The 18303-nt window shown below is 46.0% G+C and overlaps 1 protein-coding gene across 2 annotated transcripts in view; it reads right to left on the bottom strand.

Moving 5' to 3' along the window:
* Positions 1–17223, bottom strand: part of Parp14 (poly(ADP-ribose) polymerase family member 14) — a 29849-nt gene extending 12626 nt beyond the window's left edge. Inside the window, exons 1-6 of one of the 2 annotated variants that reach the window (XM_040750853.1) lie at positions 16877–17223; positions 11788–11918; positions 10597–10630; positions 8418–8651; positions 5013–5249; positions 728–2967 (exon numbers count right to left, since the gene is read on the bottom strand). In XM_040750853.1, coding sequence (XP_040606787.1) covers positions 728–2967; positions 5013–5249; positions 8418–8651; positions 10597–10630; positions 11788–11918; positions 16877–17063 — 3063 coding nt within the window. In that variant the 5' untranslated portion in view covers positions 17064–17223. The remainder of the gene's footprint in view (positions 1–727; positions 2968–5012; positions 5250–8417; positions 8652–10596; positions 10631–11787; positions 11919–16876) is intronic. The other variant, XM_040750854.1, reaches the window with a different exon arrangement.
* Positions 17224–18303: the final 1080 nt, after the last annotated feature.

The raw sequence follows: 18303 nt of genomic DNA, 5'->3' as shown, positions 1-18303 counted from the left end.
TCTCTCTCTCTCTCTCTCTCTGGTGCTGAGGGATGTGACACAATGGGTAGGAGCAGTGGCTGCTCATGCCTGTATCCCCAGTGTGTGTGTGTGTGTGTGTGTGTGTGTGTGTTGTGTGTTGTGTGTTGTGTGTGTAGGCTAAGACATGATTGCTGGGGCTTTCTAGCTGCTAGCCTATCCAAAAATCATTAGCTTCCTGCAACAAATACACAAAACAAGAATTGTCCTTACATGATCGCAGCATCTGGACCTTCCCCCTGCCCACCCACTCACTCCTTCTTCACAAAGGACCCCCAGATGGGAACTGAGCTCCCTCATCCTCTCCAGCCCCCAAGCTCACCCTTGCTCATGACTTTGGACAGATTCCTGTCCTCTGTGTTCCCTAGGCTCTTTTCCACACCTGTAACTGACAGAAGCCAACCCTAGAAGACCAAACAGGACAGATGGACAGTGATGAAAATGCAGAGAGAAATGCAGTGTCTCCTGCTGTGGACCACAGTCACTGGGATGGGGTGACCTTTCTCAGTGCCCTTTCAGTTCTTAGACACATCTGATCTCTACTCCTGAGTGATATGGCAATCCAGAATCTATGGGAAATGAAGGCCCGAGCAGGAGAACATGGAATTTTCCTTGGTCCTTTCCCTCCACCCTGTTGTTCTTTGGCCCTCAATAAAGCAGGCACAGGCCAGTGACATCACAGCACATTGGTGGTGACAGGGACACTCACCTTTGCGTGCTGCACACCTTCCTCCACCAGCTGGATTCTCAGGCCTTCTGGTGACACCAGCAGACAGCCCTCTCCCTGTGGCATTTTCCCAGGTGGTACCAATTCTAAGGCTCCTAAATTGGGTGAGGAAGCAGTGCGGGAGAGGGTGGCCTTATATGCAGTTTCTACAGCTTCAGCAAAGGCCCCAGTAACCTTTGCAGATATGTCCACCAGATAAATCTTTTTCAAGGTGCGTCTGAGTGGTTTACGTTGGAAGTTGTCTTTGATGGCTGAAACAATAGTTGTCACACACTGGTCTAAGGGAAAGTCAAAGATTCCAGAGCTGATGGCTGGCATGGCTATGGATTGACACTTGTACTCCTCAGCTAAAGTGAGACTTCGATCCACAGCTTTTTTTAACAGACTCACACACTCCCGGGCCTTATCTCCCTTCCACCTAGGTCCTACTGCATGGATGACATGACGGCAAGGGAGCTTGCCTGATTTTGAGATAACGGCATTGCCAGTAAAGACCATGCCGCTATTTTGTACTATTCTGTCACATTCTGCTTGAAGTTCAGGGCCAGCTGCATTTGAGAGAGCTTTCGCGAGACCATTAATGTGTTTCAGATTCTCATTTGCTGCATTCACTACCACATCGGCAGGAAACTGAGCCAGGTCTCCCTGCTGTACTATCAGCGTGACTCCAGGGGCTATGTCCTTCTGTAAGTGGCACTTCTGCTCCTTAAGGCTGCCTTTCTCCTCATCTCCACCCTCCTGGAGTTCAATGACGCATCCATACAGGCGTCTGATCTCAGTTTTGTAATACGATGCTTTGTCTTGGAAGAAGTGCCTGGCACCAGGCTTATCGATCTGGAATCTTTGAATGCAGGCTGAATCCTGGATTTGCTTGACCATGTTCACACACTCCAGAACTTTGCTTTTAGAGCCAGTTAGTAAAATGCCTTTTGATTCTTCCTCCAGCTTAAAACTTGCCTGCACATTTGCCTTCCTTATTTTGGGCCAGAATAGCTTCCTGTCTGTCTTTACATACTCAATAATCAAGGGTGATTCTATTTCAACCAGTCTTTCAATTTTCATGTTGTTTTCCAAGAACACAAAAAGCTGGCTATAGATTTCATTTACTTCTCTCACACAGCCCGCAACGATGACCTCAGCCGGCATTCCTGAAGTTAGTTCGTTCCTTATTATAATGGTTGCGGTGGAGATGTATCTCTTTTGCAGAGGGTGAATTTTCTTTTTCCACACATTACCTCTAAGAACTTCCTTGTCTTCAACTTCAATGAGCTTATAACTTAAGGCATCGAGAATTTGCTTCTCTGCTTCTTCCAGGGCTCTGAAAGAACAGGCTGTCAGGAGAAGAGTTCTGTCCTTCAGCTCATATGTGGCGAGAATCTTCTGTGCCTCAAAAAGAGTCTTGGAGAACTCCTGACTGTCTACTTGCTGCAGGAACATGAAGATTTCAGAAGGAACCCGGATGTCTTTCTGAGACATGGAATACACCTTTTCCTGGATGTCACACTTTACTTTATACACATCTACACGGAATCCCTTAAAGCACAGGTGCTGAGTGGCAGCATCGTAATGTATCTCCATCTCTGGGTACTCTTTGCTTAGATTCTTCAGAAAGCCACTGTGTTCCAAAAGAAAATGTTTCCCCAGAGAAATGGCCACTTTCTCCTTCACACTCTGCTCCTCCTTTCTGACCTTTTCCGTGGTGCTGTCTATTAATTCCTTGATTTTCTGACTGATGTCTTGGACATCTTCTGATTTTCCTGCTATGGTGAGACTATCCTTGTCAAACTCAATCAAAACCCTGTCATCTGTTAACTCATGCCCTATGATGTCCCACACTGGCGAATACACTTCAAACACCTTAATTTCATATTTAGACCTGATGGCAGAGAGCACTTTGGATGCGTCTCTCTGCCAGGTCTTAATGCTTGGTCTATGATTGGCTAAGGTGGCAGCAGGTCTGATGGTCAATGTGCCATTGATTTCAGACCACATTAGCTCACAGTGACAGTGTCTCATTTTGTCATTTATCTCCTCGATGAGATGATTATTCTTTTGAAAGAACTTCCACAAAGGAAGACCCAGTGACTCTTGGAAAGATGCTGGGAGCTTGACCAATGGCTTCTCCTCTCCATATAAAGCTGTGCCCAGAGAGGGATAATAGGGGAAGACAGAGAGTGGCATCTTGTTGAAGCTGTGTTTCTTGGCCATAATGGTGTCTAACACTGTAAAGCAAAATAAATAGCATAATCTCAATGACATGCATTTCCAAAGAACACAAAGCAAAACAAACTTTCTAGAGGATGAAAGTCTCTGATTTTTGTAGAACTCAAAGGTAGCATTTCCAGAATGCTCAGCCATGAACTGATACATGCTAACTACAACAAGGCAGACTTTATTTAGTGCAATATTTACTTTATACCTAACCACTGTACACTGAAATCATGTTTTGTTCTGTTGTTTTTCTGATGTCATTGATGTATGTGGCACAATAAGAAACAGATACTGGGAGCTGTAGAGAAGGCTCAGAGGTTAAGAGCACTGGCTGCTCTTCCAGAGGTCCTGAGTTCAATTCCCAACAACCACATGGTGGTTCACAATCATCTGTAATGAGATCTGGTGCCCTCTTCTGACCTATAAGCACACAGAACACTGTATACATAATAAATAAATCATTAAAAAAATCCTTTATATATAAAAAAAGAAACAGATACTAAGTTGGATACAAGCATGCGGCTGCTGTTTGTACCAACACAAAGAACATTTTAAGAGCTGGAGATATGGTTCAGTGGTTAAGAGCACTGGTTGCTCTTCCAGAGTACCAGGGTTCAATTCCCAGCACCCACACAGCAGCTTACAGCTGTCTAGAACTCCAATTGCAGGTGATCCAACACCCTCACACAGATGTATATGCAGGCAAAACACCAAAGCACATAAAATAAGAAAAATAATAAATTATTTTTAAAAAGAATGTTTTAATCCTCTGGGCATGCCATTCTACCATCTGTCCCTTCGTGTCCAGTCCCAGAATTTACCTTTCATAGCAACTTAAATTCACAGGAGAAGCATAATTGTACACACTTTTTCAAGGGCTTTACCTGATTTAATGTCTTTAATCTTGACACTGGCCTTGTCAGGTAGAAATTCTATTATACTCTGACTAAAGATGAGAAAGCTAAGGCTGGGAATGGTCAGGGTTCCATAAACCAAGGGAAGTATCTGAGCAATGGCCAGAGTGAGCCAACCCAGACTCCATGTTCTTGCCCCTATACCAAATCAAAATCATTCTCACAGTTGTTGGACAGCCCAGCCCCAGGGGACACATTTAGGAAAGCCTTCCCGGTTATAATCTCCTGTCCGTCATGTGTACCAGGGCAGCCACCACAACCCACCCCTGGGTGAATGCTCTCATTCTCTCTCTTGCTGCAGGACTCACCCCACATTGTTTTAGTTATTAGGCAAGTGTAAGTAGTATTTGCATGGAATAGAGTCAATATAGCAACAACATGGATTTAAATAGCATCCATGGTAGAAAGATGCTAAACTGTAATACCCTAGTAAAGGACTCCATCCTAGGGCAGGTTCAGGCCTGAGGGAAAGAATGTGGCCTTCAGAGGCGCAGGATCTCACAGGGCTCCAGAGAGACTGGATAGCCTGAGTGACCGAGAGCTTGGACTCAGCACCACGTCACACCAAGCAGTGTTCATGGATTATTTCATTTACTCCTCACAGCACGCTTGAGGTAACTCCTAATGTGCTAACACTATAGGTGAGAAAACAGAAGGTTTGAGGGTTAAAGGTCACAAAGCCAATGAACACGAATCAGGCAGTCCTCAAGTCTATCTGACTCAAGAACCATTGAAGATGATTCCAGTCTCGATCCTGAGGTTATGAGACACCGCCTGCCCCATTATGTCCTGCGTCAGCACAGGGGCAGCAGAAGGGAGAATTAGAGATCCTCTGTAGAACTATACGTGCTTCCAAGTCCAACTTTACCACAACTTGGGAATCAAAACACAGCTCTATTTCCTTGTGTCACAAGTTCCTAGAATGGTGACTTTTTCAGTCATAGGTGGGACTCGTGAGACGCTCTCCCTTGTCTCTCATCAGCTTGTGTTGCTTCGCCAGAGCCTGCCCTGCTGCTCTCATTCTGCACCAAATCCAAATGATGCCACTTCTGACAGACTAACAAATGCACGAGGATTTAAGTAACAGCTGAAATGGCCAAACATCCAGGTTATGTCCAGGATAGCAGGCCAAGACACATTACCTTTGCTGTCCAAAAACTCAACCAGCGCTGAACTCTCTTCCGGGAAACATTCAACATGGGCGACTCTCCCACCCCCGTTGAAAGGGTTTTCAAAGTAGAGCTGCAGCTGGAAGTCATCTACCCCAGGAGGCAGGTTTTCCACCCTAACTACATTTGTTGTTTCCAGAAGTTTTGGGACAAGCTGAAGTTGTCGGTTTGTATGGTGACTGATACAATCAGTAATAAATTTTTTGGTATCTACAAAACAAAAATAAAGTGAGAAAATTTTGATGACATCTCTGTGTGGTATAGAAGAAATGGCTTGGCTACAAGTGAGAAGGGGGAACTAGCCAATTGCTGTATTTTCTGCCACCGAACTGACCAACCCTCCTGATTGCACTCCTTACAATGCCACCCTCTCCCCACTGTCTCAAGACCCCTGATGCCCACTATGTCAACAGGTAGGAACCCACATCCACAGCCAGGCTAGTGACTCCAAACACATATCCAAGTAGCACATTCAAAATGTGGTAACATTTTCTTGTTACCACAAAAAAACTAGTCATGAGCCAGGTGATGGCAGGAGATGCCTTTAACCCCAGCACTTGAGAGGCAGAGACAAGCAGATAGATCTCCATGAGTTTGAAGCCAGCCTGGACTACAGAACAAGTTCACAGACAGCCAAGGCCACACAAAAACAAACCCCTGTCTCAAAAAACCAAAACTAACTAACCAGCCAAAAAAAAAAAGAAACAATTAGTCATGTTTTTAAAGTTCTCTTCTTTTGTCCTTGCATGTACAATTGCCCATATCTGCAATTCCCGTGTCTGCAATGCCTGTGTCTGCAATGCCCATGTCTGCAATGCCCATGTCCAAAATGTTCTTCTCCAACATGGGAGATGGAGGGGCTGTTGTTTTATTGTGATGCTAAGGATCAAACTGAACCATGCTACCAAAATAGGGCTATTTCTACAGCCCTCCTCCATTTTTCCAGAGGGTTCTATTTATCCTTCAGCTTAACTATCTCTTTTAAATTAATAGGGTAGATGGTGGGCCTACGATGTGCCAATCATTGTGCTGGGTGGGATCTGGGAAATGAATACAAGTCCTGGCTTCTGTATCACTGGGAAGGTGTTGATCTTGAACACAAATGAGTTGTCTTTTGGAGATCCAATAAGGAACAGATAAAACTGGGACTCAGACTCCGAGTGTATATGATCTACATATGGTCTCTAATTTGAAGATTAAAGTGGGGGGCCGCCAAAGAGAAGGAGGGAGCAATGGCAGCATGAACAAGCTTGGTGCCCCCTAGGGAGGCTTTCGAGGACTTCACAGGCGGTGTGGCCCAGAGCATTCAGCTCCGGAAGCCCCCTCAGAACACGCTCTAAGGCTCAGGTGACAGTGCTGAAGGACACACTCAGGTGAGCACAACTATGCAGGTTCTTGTCTCCCGCCTCCCCAGGTTACTACAGCCGAGAGACAACTTCTCTTTCATCTTCATTATTCATTTGTACACATGTCTCCTTCCTCCTCCCAGACTGGGCTCCACTAGAGAGGGAACTATGGTTTCAAGATCTATCTTTGTGTCTCAGCCACTAAACTGGTGCTTGGCTCATAACAGTGACTATAGTTTAGATTGAAACTGTCCCAGAGGCTCACGTGTTAAATTTAGGCTTAGTGTTCAACTTGGTGCTATGGGGAAGTACTGGATCCTTCAACAAGTGAGACCTGAGGGAAATGTTCCAGTCACTGTGTGGGGAGGGAGGGGACAAAATGACCCTGGCTTCCTCCCCCACCTCCTTCCCTCCCTCATCTCTCCCTCCCTTCCGGTCATTAGGACGAACAATTTTACATCTGCTTCAACATAAGCCCCAAGGCAACAGGGCTAGATCATGTACTGAAGCCACCCAAACTGTGAAATGCAATGAACCTCTCTTTTTGGAGGCCGATTCCCCCAGGTATTTGGTGCAGTAACAGAAAGCTAACACAGTGTGTATTCGAGATTGTTGTTCCATGAACAACAAGATTTTTTTTGATGGTTTCTTTTTTATTCTTTTCGTTCTTTTTCCTGTATGCATCTTTTCTTTTTTTCTTTTTCTTTTTAATTTAAGTTAGAAACAAGCTTGCTTCACATGTCAATCCCCAGAGCAAGATTATTTACATTTAAATTTCCCTTTATGGGTCTGGAGAGACAGCTCAGAGGTTCACAGTACTTGGCCCCTTTGCAGAGGACTGTGGCTCGGTTCCCAGCATCCACTTGGAAGCCCACAACTGTCTGTAACTCCAGGGGAATCAATGCCCTCTACTGACTTCTGCAGGCCCTGCATGCATGTGGTATACAGATGTGCAGGTCAAGTATTCGTAAACATAAAATAAACAAATCTCTAAATTTCCCTTCATAATAAAAATAAACTTGAAATAATAATAGTGTCCTTTACTGAATCCTTACTATGCTTCAGGTACTATGTTAAGTATCATCTCACTTAATCTTCACAGTAAGTATGATCATCCCCATTTTATGGATGAGTGGATAAGGAATAGAGAAAATAATAACTTGGTCAGCTTCATACACATAGTTAAGTGGCAGGGCTAGAATTCTGACCACAGCACCTGTGAGCTTGACTGACATCCCATTGCCATGGCCATGGGACATGAGGGCTTGGATTTGGAAATTTGCCCTGTTCTAGGTAGAGCTGGGTCTTGATTGTGACAATGACTTACCGAAGCAACCATTTTCTTTTTCATGTTTATGTGTGTGTGTGCATTTGGAGGTCAGAGGACAACTTGTATGAGTCCCAGGGATCAAACTCAGACTTGGCGTGCCTTTGCCCATTCCTCCATTTTGCTGTCTGGAGCGCTCATTTCCCTCATTAAGTGGGCTCCCTCATCTCTGCATGTATGACCATGAAAGGGTTATACCAAGGAGAAGTGTGGTAAAATGGTAGGAAAATGGGGAGTAGATGCCGGGGATCAACTTCAGTTCCTCCATCTCTCAGCAACATCGAGGGGTGGTTGAAAGGAATGAATAAGTTAACACATGCAGAGTTTAGCAAGTGCCTGCCTTATGGCAAGCATTGAGGATAACTTCCTTAGCAACATTGGCTTCCAGTAAGTGTGGCATGGTAACAAGTCAGTCTTAACTCCTCTGGGGGACATAAAGTGAGAGTTCAAACCCCTCCACTTTGAATCGCCTTAGACTTTCTATTTCCCTCCCCACCCTACTCAACGCCACCCACTCAAACAATCATATACTAAAGGGCAGTCTGTTAGAGATACCCAAATTGGATCTCAAAATGAATTTGTTTCTTTTTCCAAAATCTGAGGCCTCATTTACTTACTACAACAAAGAGTCAAACTTTCAGAGATGTCCCAAATCCTGGGGTCTGGTGGACAGAAGTCCAGGATAGGGACCCTCCCAGGACTCACCTATAGGCTTCTGAAAGGTAACCACAGCCACGCCAAAATCTCGGATCACTTCCACTTTAAAGTCATCACTGGGGAGGCCACTTATATTCTCCACTAGGATGGTCAGCACTATGTCACTCACTTTCTCCGGCAGATTTTCAAATGCCACCATGGAGGAAATATTTTCACATTCTGTGGGTACATCTTCCATTTTTTCTGATCTGTCACTGGGAGAATCTGTTATATGCAAATCATCTGATTAAATTGGAAATGACAATGAAAGGTGTAAGGTATTGAATCATGGTTTTATTAAGTAAATTATCCTGAGACACCCTCCCCCTCTCCTCTGGCTTCCTGCCTCTTGGCTAACTCCACTGAAAGGAAATCTTGAATAGGGGAGATTTTGCTTTAGTGAATTAAAAACTAAAATGTAGCCATTTGTGGTAGCACATGCCTTTAATCCCAGCTCTCAGGAGGCCGAGGCAGGCTGTTCTCCATGAGTAAGAGGCCAGCCTGGCCTACAGAGTGAATTCCAGGACAGCCAGGACTGTTTCACAGAGAAACCCTGTCTTGAAAACCTGATAGATGATAGATAGATAGATAGATAGATAGATAGATAGATAGATAGATAGAGAGATAGAGAGATAGAGAGATAGAGAGATAGAGAGATAGAGAGATAGAGAGATAGAGAGATAGAGAGATAGAGAGATAGATAGATAGATAGATAGATAGATAGATAGATAGATAGATAGATAGATAGATAGATGAATAAATAAGCCTAAAATGTATTGTTGGATATTTGTTGTTATTATTGTCAGTGAACTAAAAAGTAGCATTGGTTTTGTTGTTGTTGTTATCACTAATTCATTACTTTGTTCTACTTTGTCTTTCTGAGGAATGGACATCGTCCCTCACATATGCCTCTGGAGTACTACACTGTAATTATGGAACCGGGCTTCTAAAAGCAAGGCACGGCTTTCTTCATCTTTGTGTTGCTGGCACACGGCATACAGCTGAAGCTCATCAGATGTTCACTGAATTAGAGAACTATGGTTGGCCTCACTGGAGAAAAGCCGGATATTTGAAGTGTGTACACATTCATGCTAAACAAAATAATAGTGGTTTTGTGTGGGGGTGTTTGGTGTTTTGTTTGTTTTTTTTTTTTTTTTTGAGACAGGGTTTCTCTGTATTGTTTGGAGCTGTCCTGGAACTCTATAGATCAGGCTGGCCTCAAACTCAGAGATCCCCCTGCCTCTGCCTCTCAAGTGCTGGGATGTGTGCTACCAACGCCCAGTTTACAAAATAATAGTTTAAAGATTAATACTATAACAGTATCAATGAGGAATGACTCAGTGGGTAAGAAAGCTTGCTGTGTAAATGTGAGGGCCAGAGTTTGAATCTCCAGAACCCTCGTAAACAGCTGGCCACGGCTACATGTGCTCAGTGTAGAGAGCAGAAATGGGCAGACACCAAGAGCTCCCTGGCTAGCAAGCCTAGCCAAAAGGGAAAGCGTCAGGTTCAGTGAGACACCCAGTCTCTAGACCCGGAGGCAGAGTGATGGAGGGAAGAAAGAATTCCTTTCTCTCAGACTTGGGGGTCTGCATCTCTTGGTTGCTCTTGCTTGTCTTACTCAGCACAGTTCTTCATTTGGTACCCTTTATAAACATAGTATTAGTTGCTCCTTCATTTAAGTCTGGGGCAGGAAATGGCCCCGCCCACTCACTAGTAAACCAGGAGAACCCACCTCTGGCTGTTCCCTGCAGCGGATGAGGAAGGAAGAGCTGGTGCTGGGAAGCTGGGGTCCACCTAAGATACACTAAGTGTTTGCAGAGCGCTGCTACCCAGAGAGGCACACAGCAAGCATCTATTATATGCCCTGTCCTTGCTAAGTGGCCACCCAAGCACAATGTCCATCACCACCTCCCAGGCCTTCCTCCTCTCTCCTCAGCTGCACACAATCTCCCAGTACCAGAGAGAGCTGGTCCTGTTTCTCTCATGGGAGCCTGACGAGGTGAAGGTGCTCCCACAGGGAATGAATGCTTCCTACACATCTGACTGAGACTGGAAAGATGATGCAACTCTAGACACTCCAAGCTGAGCAGGTCCTGTGTACTGTGAATCTAGAGCGATCTTCCAAGCAACTTGTTTAATAAACACAAACTGCCTGGTGAACACTACGGCCTTCTTAGCTGAGACTTACCTGTCTTTGCAGCATCTTTTTTTATCTTGGATTCCTAAAACCCAAACAGTAAGACAGCATTAATACACAAATCATTTCTTTTTTGTTTGTATCTTTGATTTTGTTTATTTGTTTTTTCCAGACAGGGTTTCTCTGTGTAACAGTTCTGGCTGTCCTGAAACTTGATTTGTAGACCAGGCTGGCCTTGAACTCACAAAGATCTGCCTTCCATTGCCTCCTGCATGCTGCTGGGATTAAAGGCGTGCACCACTACAAATAATTTCATATAATAAATAAAACACTTCTTGGGCCAGATGGAGATGTAAGCTAATTATAAATTGAAATGATAATGACACACTTGGCTAAGGGGCTGGTGAATGGAACTGAGACTACACATCACAGTGTGTCTTCTTTGCTGGTCACAACAATCATTGATGAAATGCAACACACACAAAAGTCTCCAGCTCATGCCAAGGGTAGCCATGGTTTCCCTCAGTTGGCACTTATTTCATGTTTATTATATGAGCACAGGGCATGTGCTTCAAAGAGGTCCCTGGCAATCTTCTTCACAATTGAGGGAACACCATGTGCACTGCTGGTCTCTCAAGATGATGAAAACAAAACGGCAGGCTTCTGGTTATAAAGGAGTCAGAACAAATAGATGTAAACTTTGACATCCCAAATTTATTATTATTGCAGCTCCAAAATCTTCACTCTGCCAAAAGTGTCAGAAAATGACCGCTTCTTCATTGTTTACAAACCTGCCTCCCTCCATAGTTCCAGCCACCATTCTTATGCTAGTGTGAATTAGCCCTCATCTATCGTTTTTTCTTTTCTTTTTTCTTTTTGGTTTTTCAAGACAGGGTTTCTCTGTATTGCTTTGGAGGCTGTCCTGGAACTTGCTCTGTAGACCAGGCTGGCCTCGAACTCACAGAGATCCTCCTGCCTCTGCCTCCTGAGTGCTGGGATTAAAAGTATACACCACCAACGCCCAGCCAATTTTCTTTTCTTTTTGAGACACAGTCTCACTATGTAGCCTTGGCTGGTCTGGACTCACTATGTAGATGAGGCTAGCCATGAACTCATGGAGATCTTCCTGCCTCAATTTCCCAAGTGCTGGGATTAAAGGTGAGTACCACCCCACTCAGCACATCTTCACCATATTTCATCATGAGGAGTCCCACACCTTGGAACAACACCGTGTGTTCTTACCGTTTCTGGAACTGCCTCCTTAGAGACTGAGGCTTTATCTGGGTCTTCGGGCAACCGGACAGTTAATTTGAATGTCCCTTTTCCTTGCCACACTAACTCATGATTTTCTTTCTCCAGAACATTCTGACGAACTGAAACATTAAAAAAAAAGTTCTAAGCCAAACTGCAAGCAATCTTTACTTACACAATCAGTCCTTGACTTCCACAGATTTCACTGTTCTGAGCCAGCAGCTCAGCCAGTCCCCTAAGAAGCAAGCTCTTGTAAAAGAAGGAAAACTTACTGGATGGATTTGAATTTCACCTTTAAACTTACTTTGTGTGCATTATTCATGTTGTGTACAGGTGGCACACATGGAGGGGTGTGCATCCCTGGTCTCATGGAGGCCACAGCAGGACACTGGCTGACTCCCGCCATCACTCTGCCTCCCATTCTAGAGACTGGGTGTCTCACTGAACCTGACGTTTGCCCTTTTGGCTAGGCTTGCTGGCCAGGGAGCTCTTGGTGTCTGCCCACTTCTGCTCTCTACACTGGGCACATGTAGCCCTGGCCAGCTGTTTATGAGGGTACTGGAGAGTCAAACTCCGGCCCTCACATTTACACAGCAAACTATATTACCCAGGGACCCATTGTCCTGCCCCTAAACTTACTGGGGCATTGTTGATGTAGTTTTATTTTGTTTTGTTTTGTTTTTGTTGAGACAAGTACTGGCTTTGTAGACCAGGATGGCTCAAACTCACAGATATCTGCCTACCCCTGTCTTTCAAGTGCTGGGATCAAAGCATGTACTGCCATGCCAGGATTACTTTTTTTTTTTTTATTGTGTATACAGTCTTCTGCCTGCATGCCAGCGGAGGGCACCAGATCTCATTCAAGGTGGTTGTGAGCCACCATGTGGTTGCTGGGAATTGAACTCAGGACCTCTGGAAGAACAGTCAGTGCTCTTAACCGCTGAGCCATCTCTCCAGCCCCAGGATTACTTTTTAATATTCATTGCTTTAGCTTAGATATGGAGTGTTCCCCAAGGGCCTTGAGATTACAAACACAGTTGCCAGCTCTTAGTCTAACAGGAGGTCTGAAAGTTTTAAGAAGTGGGGCCTAGAGGAAGTCAGATTCTGCCAGAGGAGAGGGGGTGATCCTGGGACCCTAGCCCTTTACTCCCTTCTTAATCAGTTCATAGCCAAGAGTTCTCGACAGGGTGTACTCCTTGTGCCATTGGCCCAAAAGCAGCAGGCCAACTGACTGTTGACCAAAAACTCCAAAACCATTGAGCCCAGATAGACCCTTCTTCTATTCAAGCTAATTATCTCAGATATGTTATCACAGCAATGGAACTCCAGTGAACACTGTTAGCATCCTGCTAAACAAACTCTACTTACAAAGCCCCCAGTCTTCTTATTGGCTAATGAGCTTATCAGGAATGTTTTTGAGCCAGTAAACGTATTACATTGAAGAAATATAAAGAGTTTAGTAGTACTGTACCTGTACTGTACTCGGTAGGCACTGAAAGTAGAAATACTTATAAATATTGGGATGACTGGGTACATGGTGTGATGAAAGCCATGTTTTAGAGAGGTGACCCAGTTGGCCATTATCAGAATGACTGGGAGTCCAGCCATTTCAACTAACACCTCAGCTTGCAATGATAAACAACCCATACTTAGTAGTAAAGGGAGAAGAAAAAAAAGGAATAGAAGATATTTTGCAAAAATAGAATTAGAGCACCGGACAGCTGAACTATTGTGAAAACTGACCAGAATCCAAAGATTTGCCATTTGATTTCCAACTCACCCACAAACTAGCTGAGTAGCTATAAAGAAACAAACACCTCTGGAGCTGAGGTTTCCCTCACTGAAAGTGTTTTCAAGGAATGCTGTCAATCACATGAAGAGTTATGAAAATGTAAATTGTAAGCATCACAAGCAGCAGCCAGAGAAAGTAGAGGAAAACCAGTGTAACTCAGACCATGGAGAACAGGGAAGGAACAGGAGGGGCGTGGCCATCATAGAGAAGAACAGGAAAGAAAAGGAACCGGAAGGGGTGTAGCCAGCATAGAGAACAGGAAGGGCGTGGCCATCATAGAGGAGACCTGAAACAGAATAGGAGGGGCGTGGCCAGCTAGAAAATAGTGCAAACAGGTCAAGGAGAAAGATACCAGAGTCTTACTGTTCACAGCTACAGCTAAACATTGGGTTCCTGTTCTCACATGGTCAGCTAGTCTGATGAGCTCAGAGCCACCAACACCTGACCAATTTTTTTTTAAAGAAAATTAGTTTCCGGCCGGGCGTTGGTGGCGCACGCCTTTAATCCCAGCACTAGGGAGGCAGAGGCAGGCGGATCTCTGTGAGTTCGAGACCAGCCTGGACTACCAAGCGAGTTCCAGGACAGCCTCCAAAGCCACAGAGAAACCCTGTCTGGAAAAAACCAAAGAAAAAAAAAAGAAAAAAGAAAATTAGTTTCCGCTGGGCATTGGTGGCGCACGCTTTAAACCCAGCACTCGGGAGGCAGAGGCAGGCAGATCTCTGTGAGTTTGAGACCAGCCTGATCTAATCTACAGAGTGAGTTCCAGGACAACCTCCAAAACAATACAGAGAAACCCTGTCTCGAAAAACCAAAAAAAAAAAGAAAAAAAGAAAAAAGAAAGAAAGAAAAAGAAAATTAGTTCCCTTACTTCAAGATTACCTAGGCTCTCACATAATAAACAGGAGCCCATTTGGGACTAGAAAGTATGATAAAGTGTGCCCATGTGAAATGGGGTTTACAGTGGTTTTGAGTTTGGATCTGAGAGTGTAGCTCAATGTCCTAACACAAAAGACATACATACTCAACAGTACACAAATCCAGTTAACCTACAAGAGTGAGATCTTCCATTACTGACTGGTATACACTAATTTCTGTGGGGGTGGGTGGTGTTGCTGGTCGGCTATTGTAGAATTATATGAATAAAGTCATGCCTGCTCAGGCTACTTCAGAGACAGGAGTTGTGGCCTCTACAGGAAAGGAATGCTGCCCTAGGACAGCAGGGAAATTCCAGCTGGCTTACTGCTGAGGATGTGGTGCCTCAGATAGGAAACTGAAAGTGAACTGAAATTCTAGTTGCCCTAAAGACTGACCCATAAACAATGCTACATTTTCATGTACCTAGTCTTCTATGAAATGAGAGGTATCACCTGAGACACCCGGGAGAGGAGGGGGTCTGTGGGCTGGGAGCACTCACCCTTGCCCAGCCCACCTTCACCCCCCCAAGGGGAGAGCTGAGCACAGATCTGCCTTTGACCTTTGGGTTGTGAGCTCAACCTTCAACCCACCTGCCCAGGGATCTGCTGTGAAGGCTAGAACTGGAATTGTATCATCACAACCATATTTTCCTATGCTGTGTGTCATTATACTACCAATATCTTATATACATCTCCATTTTGTTGGCTTAGGGGTCTCAATAAACAACAGAGATTTTTCAAACTTCAGTACGTCCCGTCACTGCAGAGGGCTGGTGGCACCTGATTCCTCTCACCCACACTCACTGTTCTAAACTGTCTAGAATAGAGCTGGGGCTGTGTCTAATTACCCCACCCTCCCTGTGACCACGATGCAGTAGTCTGTACCCCCAACATTCGACCAACATTTGAGGACAGCTCTAGAGAAGAACGCACTCCATAAAGGCCATGTCTACTGGGGCATTGACCCCTGGAATCAAACTGGGAACCTCTAACCCTCTACAGTGATTTTCAACTTGTGGGTAGTGACCCTTTTGAGGAATCAAATGATCTCTCACAGGTGTTGCCTAAGACCATCAGAAAAAAAGATATTGACATTATGATTCATAGCCGTAGCAGAATTGCAGATATAAAGTAGCAATGAAAAGAAAAATGTATTATAGGGTCACAGCATTAGGGAGGTTGAGAACCACTGCTCTAGGGAAAGTGATGATGAGAAAACAGGTTCTGCTGCCAGCTGTCTAGCAAGCACTCCCTGGTGAAATCAAACCTAGGACAATACAGGGCCTGCTTTCTAGAAAGGGCCAGTGCCATGCAGGTCTCTCCTGCCCTCCAGCCTAGGCTTTCTGAAAACCTGTGTCTGTGCCTTCTTTTTCTTTCAGTTTTCTTTCTTGGAACTCTCTGCTGGACCTGTTACCTTGCCTACAGCCTTGACTTCCTCTGGCCTCCTTGCCTCTCCTCTGGCCCAAATGTTTCTCCAAATCCAAGGACAAGAAGGAGGAACTGTCTGTATTCTGAGGATGACCGTGGTCTACAAAATCTCAGGTGGGAACTAATGGTGGCCTTCCGGAAGCCGCAGGTCTGGGGCTTCAGCTCACCCACCTGAACAAGCAGGCAAGGCTGGGCCTCCCTTGCAGATTGCAGACAGAAGTGGGGGACACTCAGCTGCTCAACTGTCCGGGAGGCCTTCCATCGATGAGGGAAACCCCACCCCACTCCCACCTACGCCCACCCCACCTCGGATCAAAGCTCACAGCCACCTCAGGCCACCCTGGAGATGAAGAACAAAGCAGGAACAAGACCCCCAGGCTGTGGGACAAGAGCTTTGGGGCTTTTCCCTCCTCAAGCTCAGCCCCCAAAAACACCCTGTCCCCAGAATCCTGCCATGCTAACTGACCCAAGTTTCTTTATCTTTTCCTACACCGCTTGAATAATAAAAACAGTAATGTTAAAATAAGAAAAAGAAAGAATGGCAGAGAGAGAGAGAGAGAGAGAGAGAGAGAGAGAGAGAGAGAGAGAGACAGAGAGAGAGAGAGAGAGAGAGAGAGAGAGAGAGAGAGAGAGAGAGAGAGAGAGAGAGAGAGAGAGAGAGAGAGAGAGAGAGAGAGAGAGAGAGAGAGAGAGAGAGAGAGAGAGAGAGAGAGAGAGAGAGAGAGAGAGAGAGAGAGAGAGTGAGAGAGAGAGACAAGCACGGGAAGCTTCACAGTTCCAGGAAGCGCCTGGAGGAGCAGGGGGAACCGGACTCTGGGATGCGCTTGCTACCCAGATTCTGCTCCCAGGGTCTCCCGCTCCCACCGGGCTGCAGCCGAGTTCTGGGCCAGCCACCCGTGGCTCGGAACCCCGCGAGGGGTAACCCCCTCGCCCTCGCGCCCCTCACCGTCCTCCGGGGAGAAGAGCACTAGGAAGGACGCCGGGCTCCCTGGCTGTGGAACGACCTCGCACTCCCCTCCGCCGGACTTCTTCCGGCTCTGGAAGTACATTTGCAACTTGTTGATCAAGGTCTTTGGGGGGTCGGGGCCCCAAGACCCCTCGACCAGTAGCGGGAACGGGCCGGATGCTGCCATCCTGGCTGGTCAGGAACCACGACTGCCGGGTTGCCCAAAGCTGCTCAGAATTTGCTTTGAGTTAATGTCTCTTTCGCTTTCGTTTCCTGGAAATTCCTCTCCACCCTTAGTTTCTATCTTCACCTAACTGTCCCCGAATTGGAATAAAGCAAACACACACACACACACACACACACACACACACACACACACACACACACACACACACACACACACACACACACACACACACACACACACACACACATGGTCCAGGGCACACCCAGTCCGCAACTTTCTCCTCCTGACATCAACAAAGGTGAGTCCAGTCCTGCGGAGCTGGCTGTCCCAGACTTTGGCCTCCAGTGCACCTTGCACCCAACTCCCCAGCTGCTCTCTGCCCTTCACCCTGGCCACAGCCGAGCGCTGCTCCATCACTAGGATAATTTCAGTTCACCCGAAACCCACATTGTATGAGAGAAGAAAAGGGCTCACAAAATGATCCGTCTTGGGATGCTCCCTGCTCGCTCGGGAACTACCATCAGAGTTTGACCTGCTTTTTCTGCGTCTGAATTGTGCTTTGTCATCCGGGAACACTTTGTGTCTACAAACTCCCAGTTTTGAGGAACGTGTGCTAGGCCCCATGCTTTCTGGGTGTTCAACAGAGGGACGCAGATGTAAGAACACAGGAGTTACGACAGGAAACAGGTGTTGGAGTAAGAGAGCAAGGGCTTCTAGCCTAATCATGGGAAGGTGGTGGAAGAACTTATGGGCAGGTGAAGCCTAAGGACTATCACAAAATGGCCTTAGAGGATTGGGTGGAGGGCTCTGGGCTGTGGGTCACTGGCACAAATTTACCTGGGCTGCTGCATGGTGGCTGGGGTGGCTGAAAGGAGGCTGGCTGGCCTGCATACCACATACAGAGAGGAATGGAGGGAAGGTGGGCGCTAAGCTGCCACTGACAGTAGGATTTGCTGAAGGATATGAAAAGTTCATCCAGGGGCGGGCCAAGCAAGAGGCTGAATCCTAGTGCAGGAGTGAGGTGGGCTGAGTGGGACGAGGTGAGAAGAGCTGGGAATGTGTGTGTCCTCAACACATGATGTCTCAGACAGTTAGAGAGGCTTTGCCAGTCCAGGGCCCTCTGGGGGCCTCTAGCAGCAGGGTCTGATGGAAAACAGAGAGAGGAGGGAGTCTGAAGAGGCTGAGGCCAGAAAAAAAGAAAGGAAGGAGAAGCAGCAAACCTACCCAGATGTTTCCAGAA

The sequence above is a fragment of the Mesocricetus auratus genome, unplaced genomic scaffold (assembly GCF_017639785.1).
Source record: "Mesocricetus auratus isolate SY011 unplaced genomic scaffold, BCM_Maur_2.0 Super-Scaffold_100008, whole genome shotgun sequence".
NCBI lineage: Eukaryota > Metazoa > Chordata > Mammalia > Rodentia > Cricetidae > Mesocricetus > Mesocricetus auratus.
This window is presented reverse-complemented; position numbering and strand designations above follow the sequence as displayed.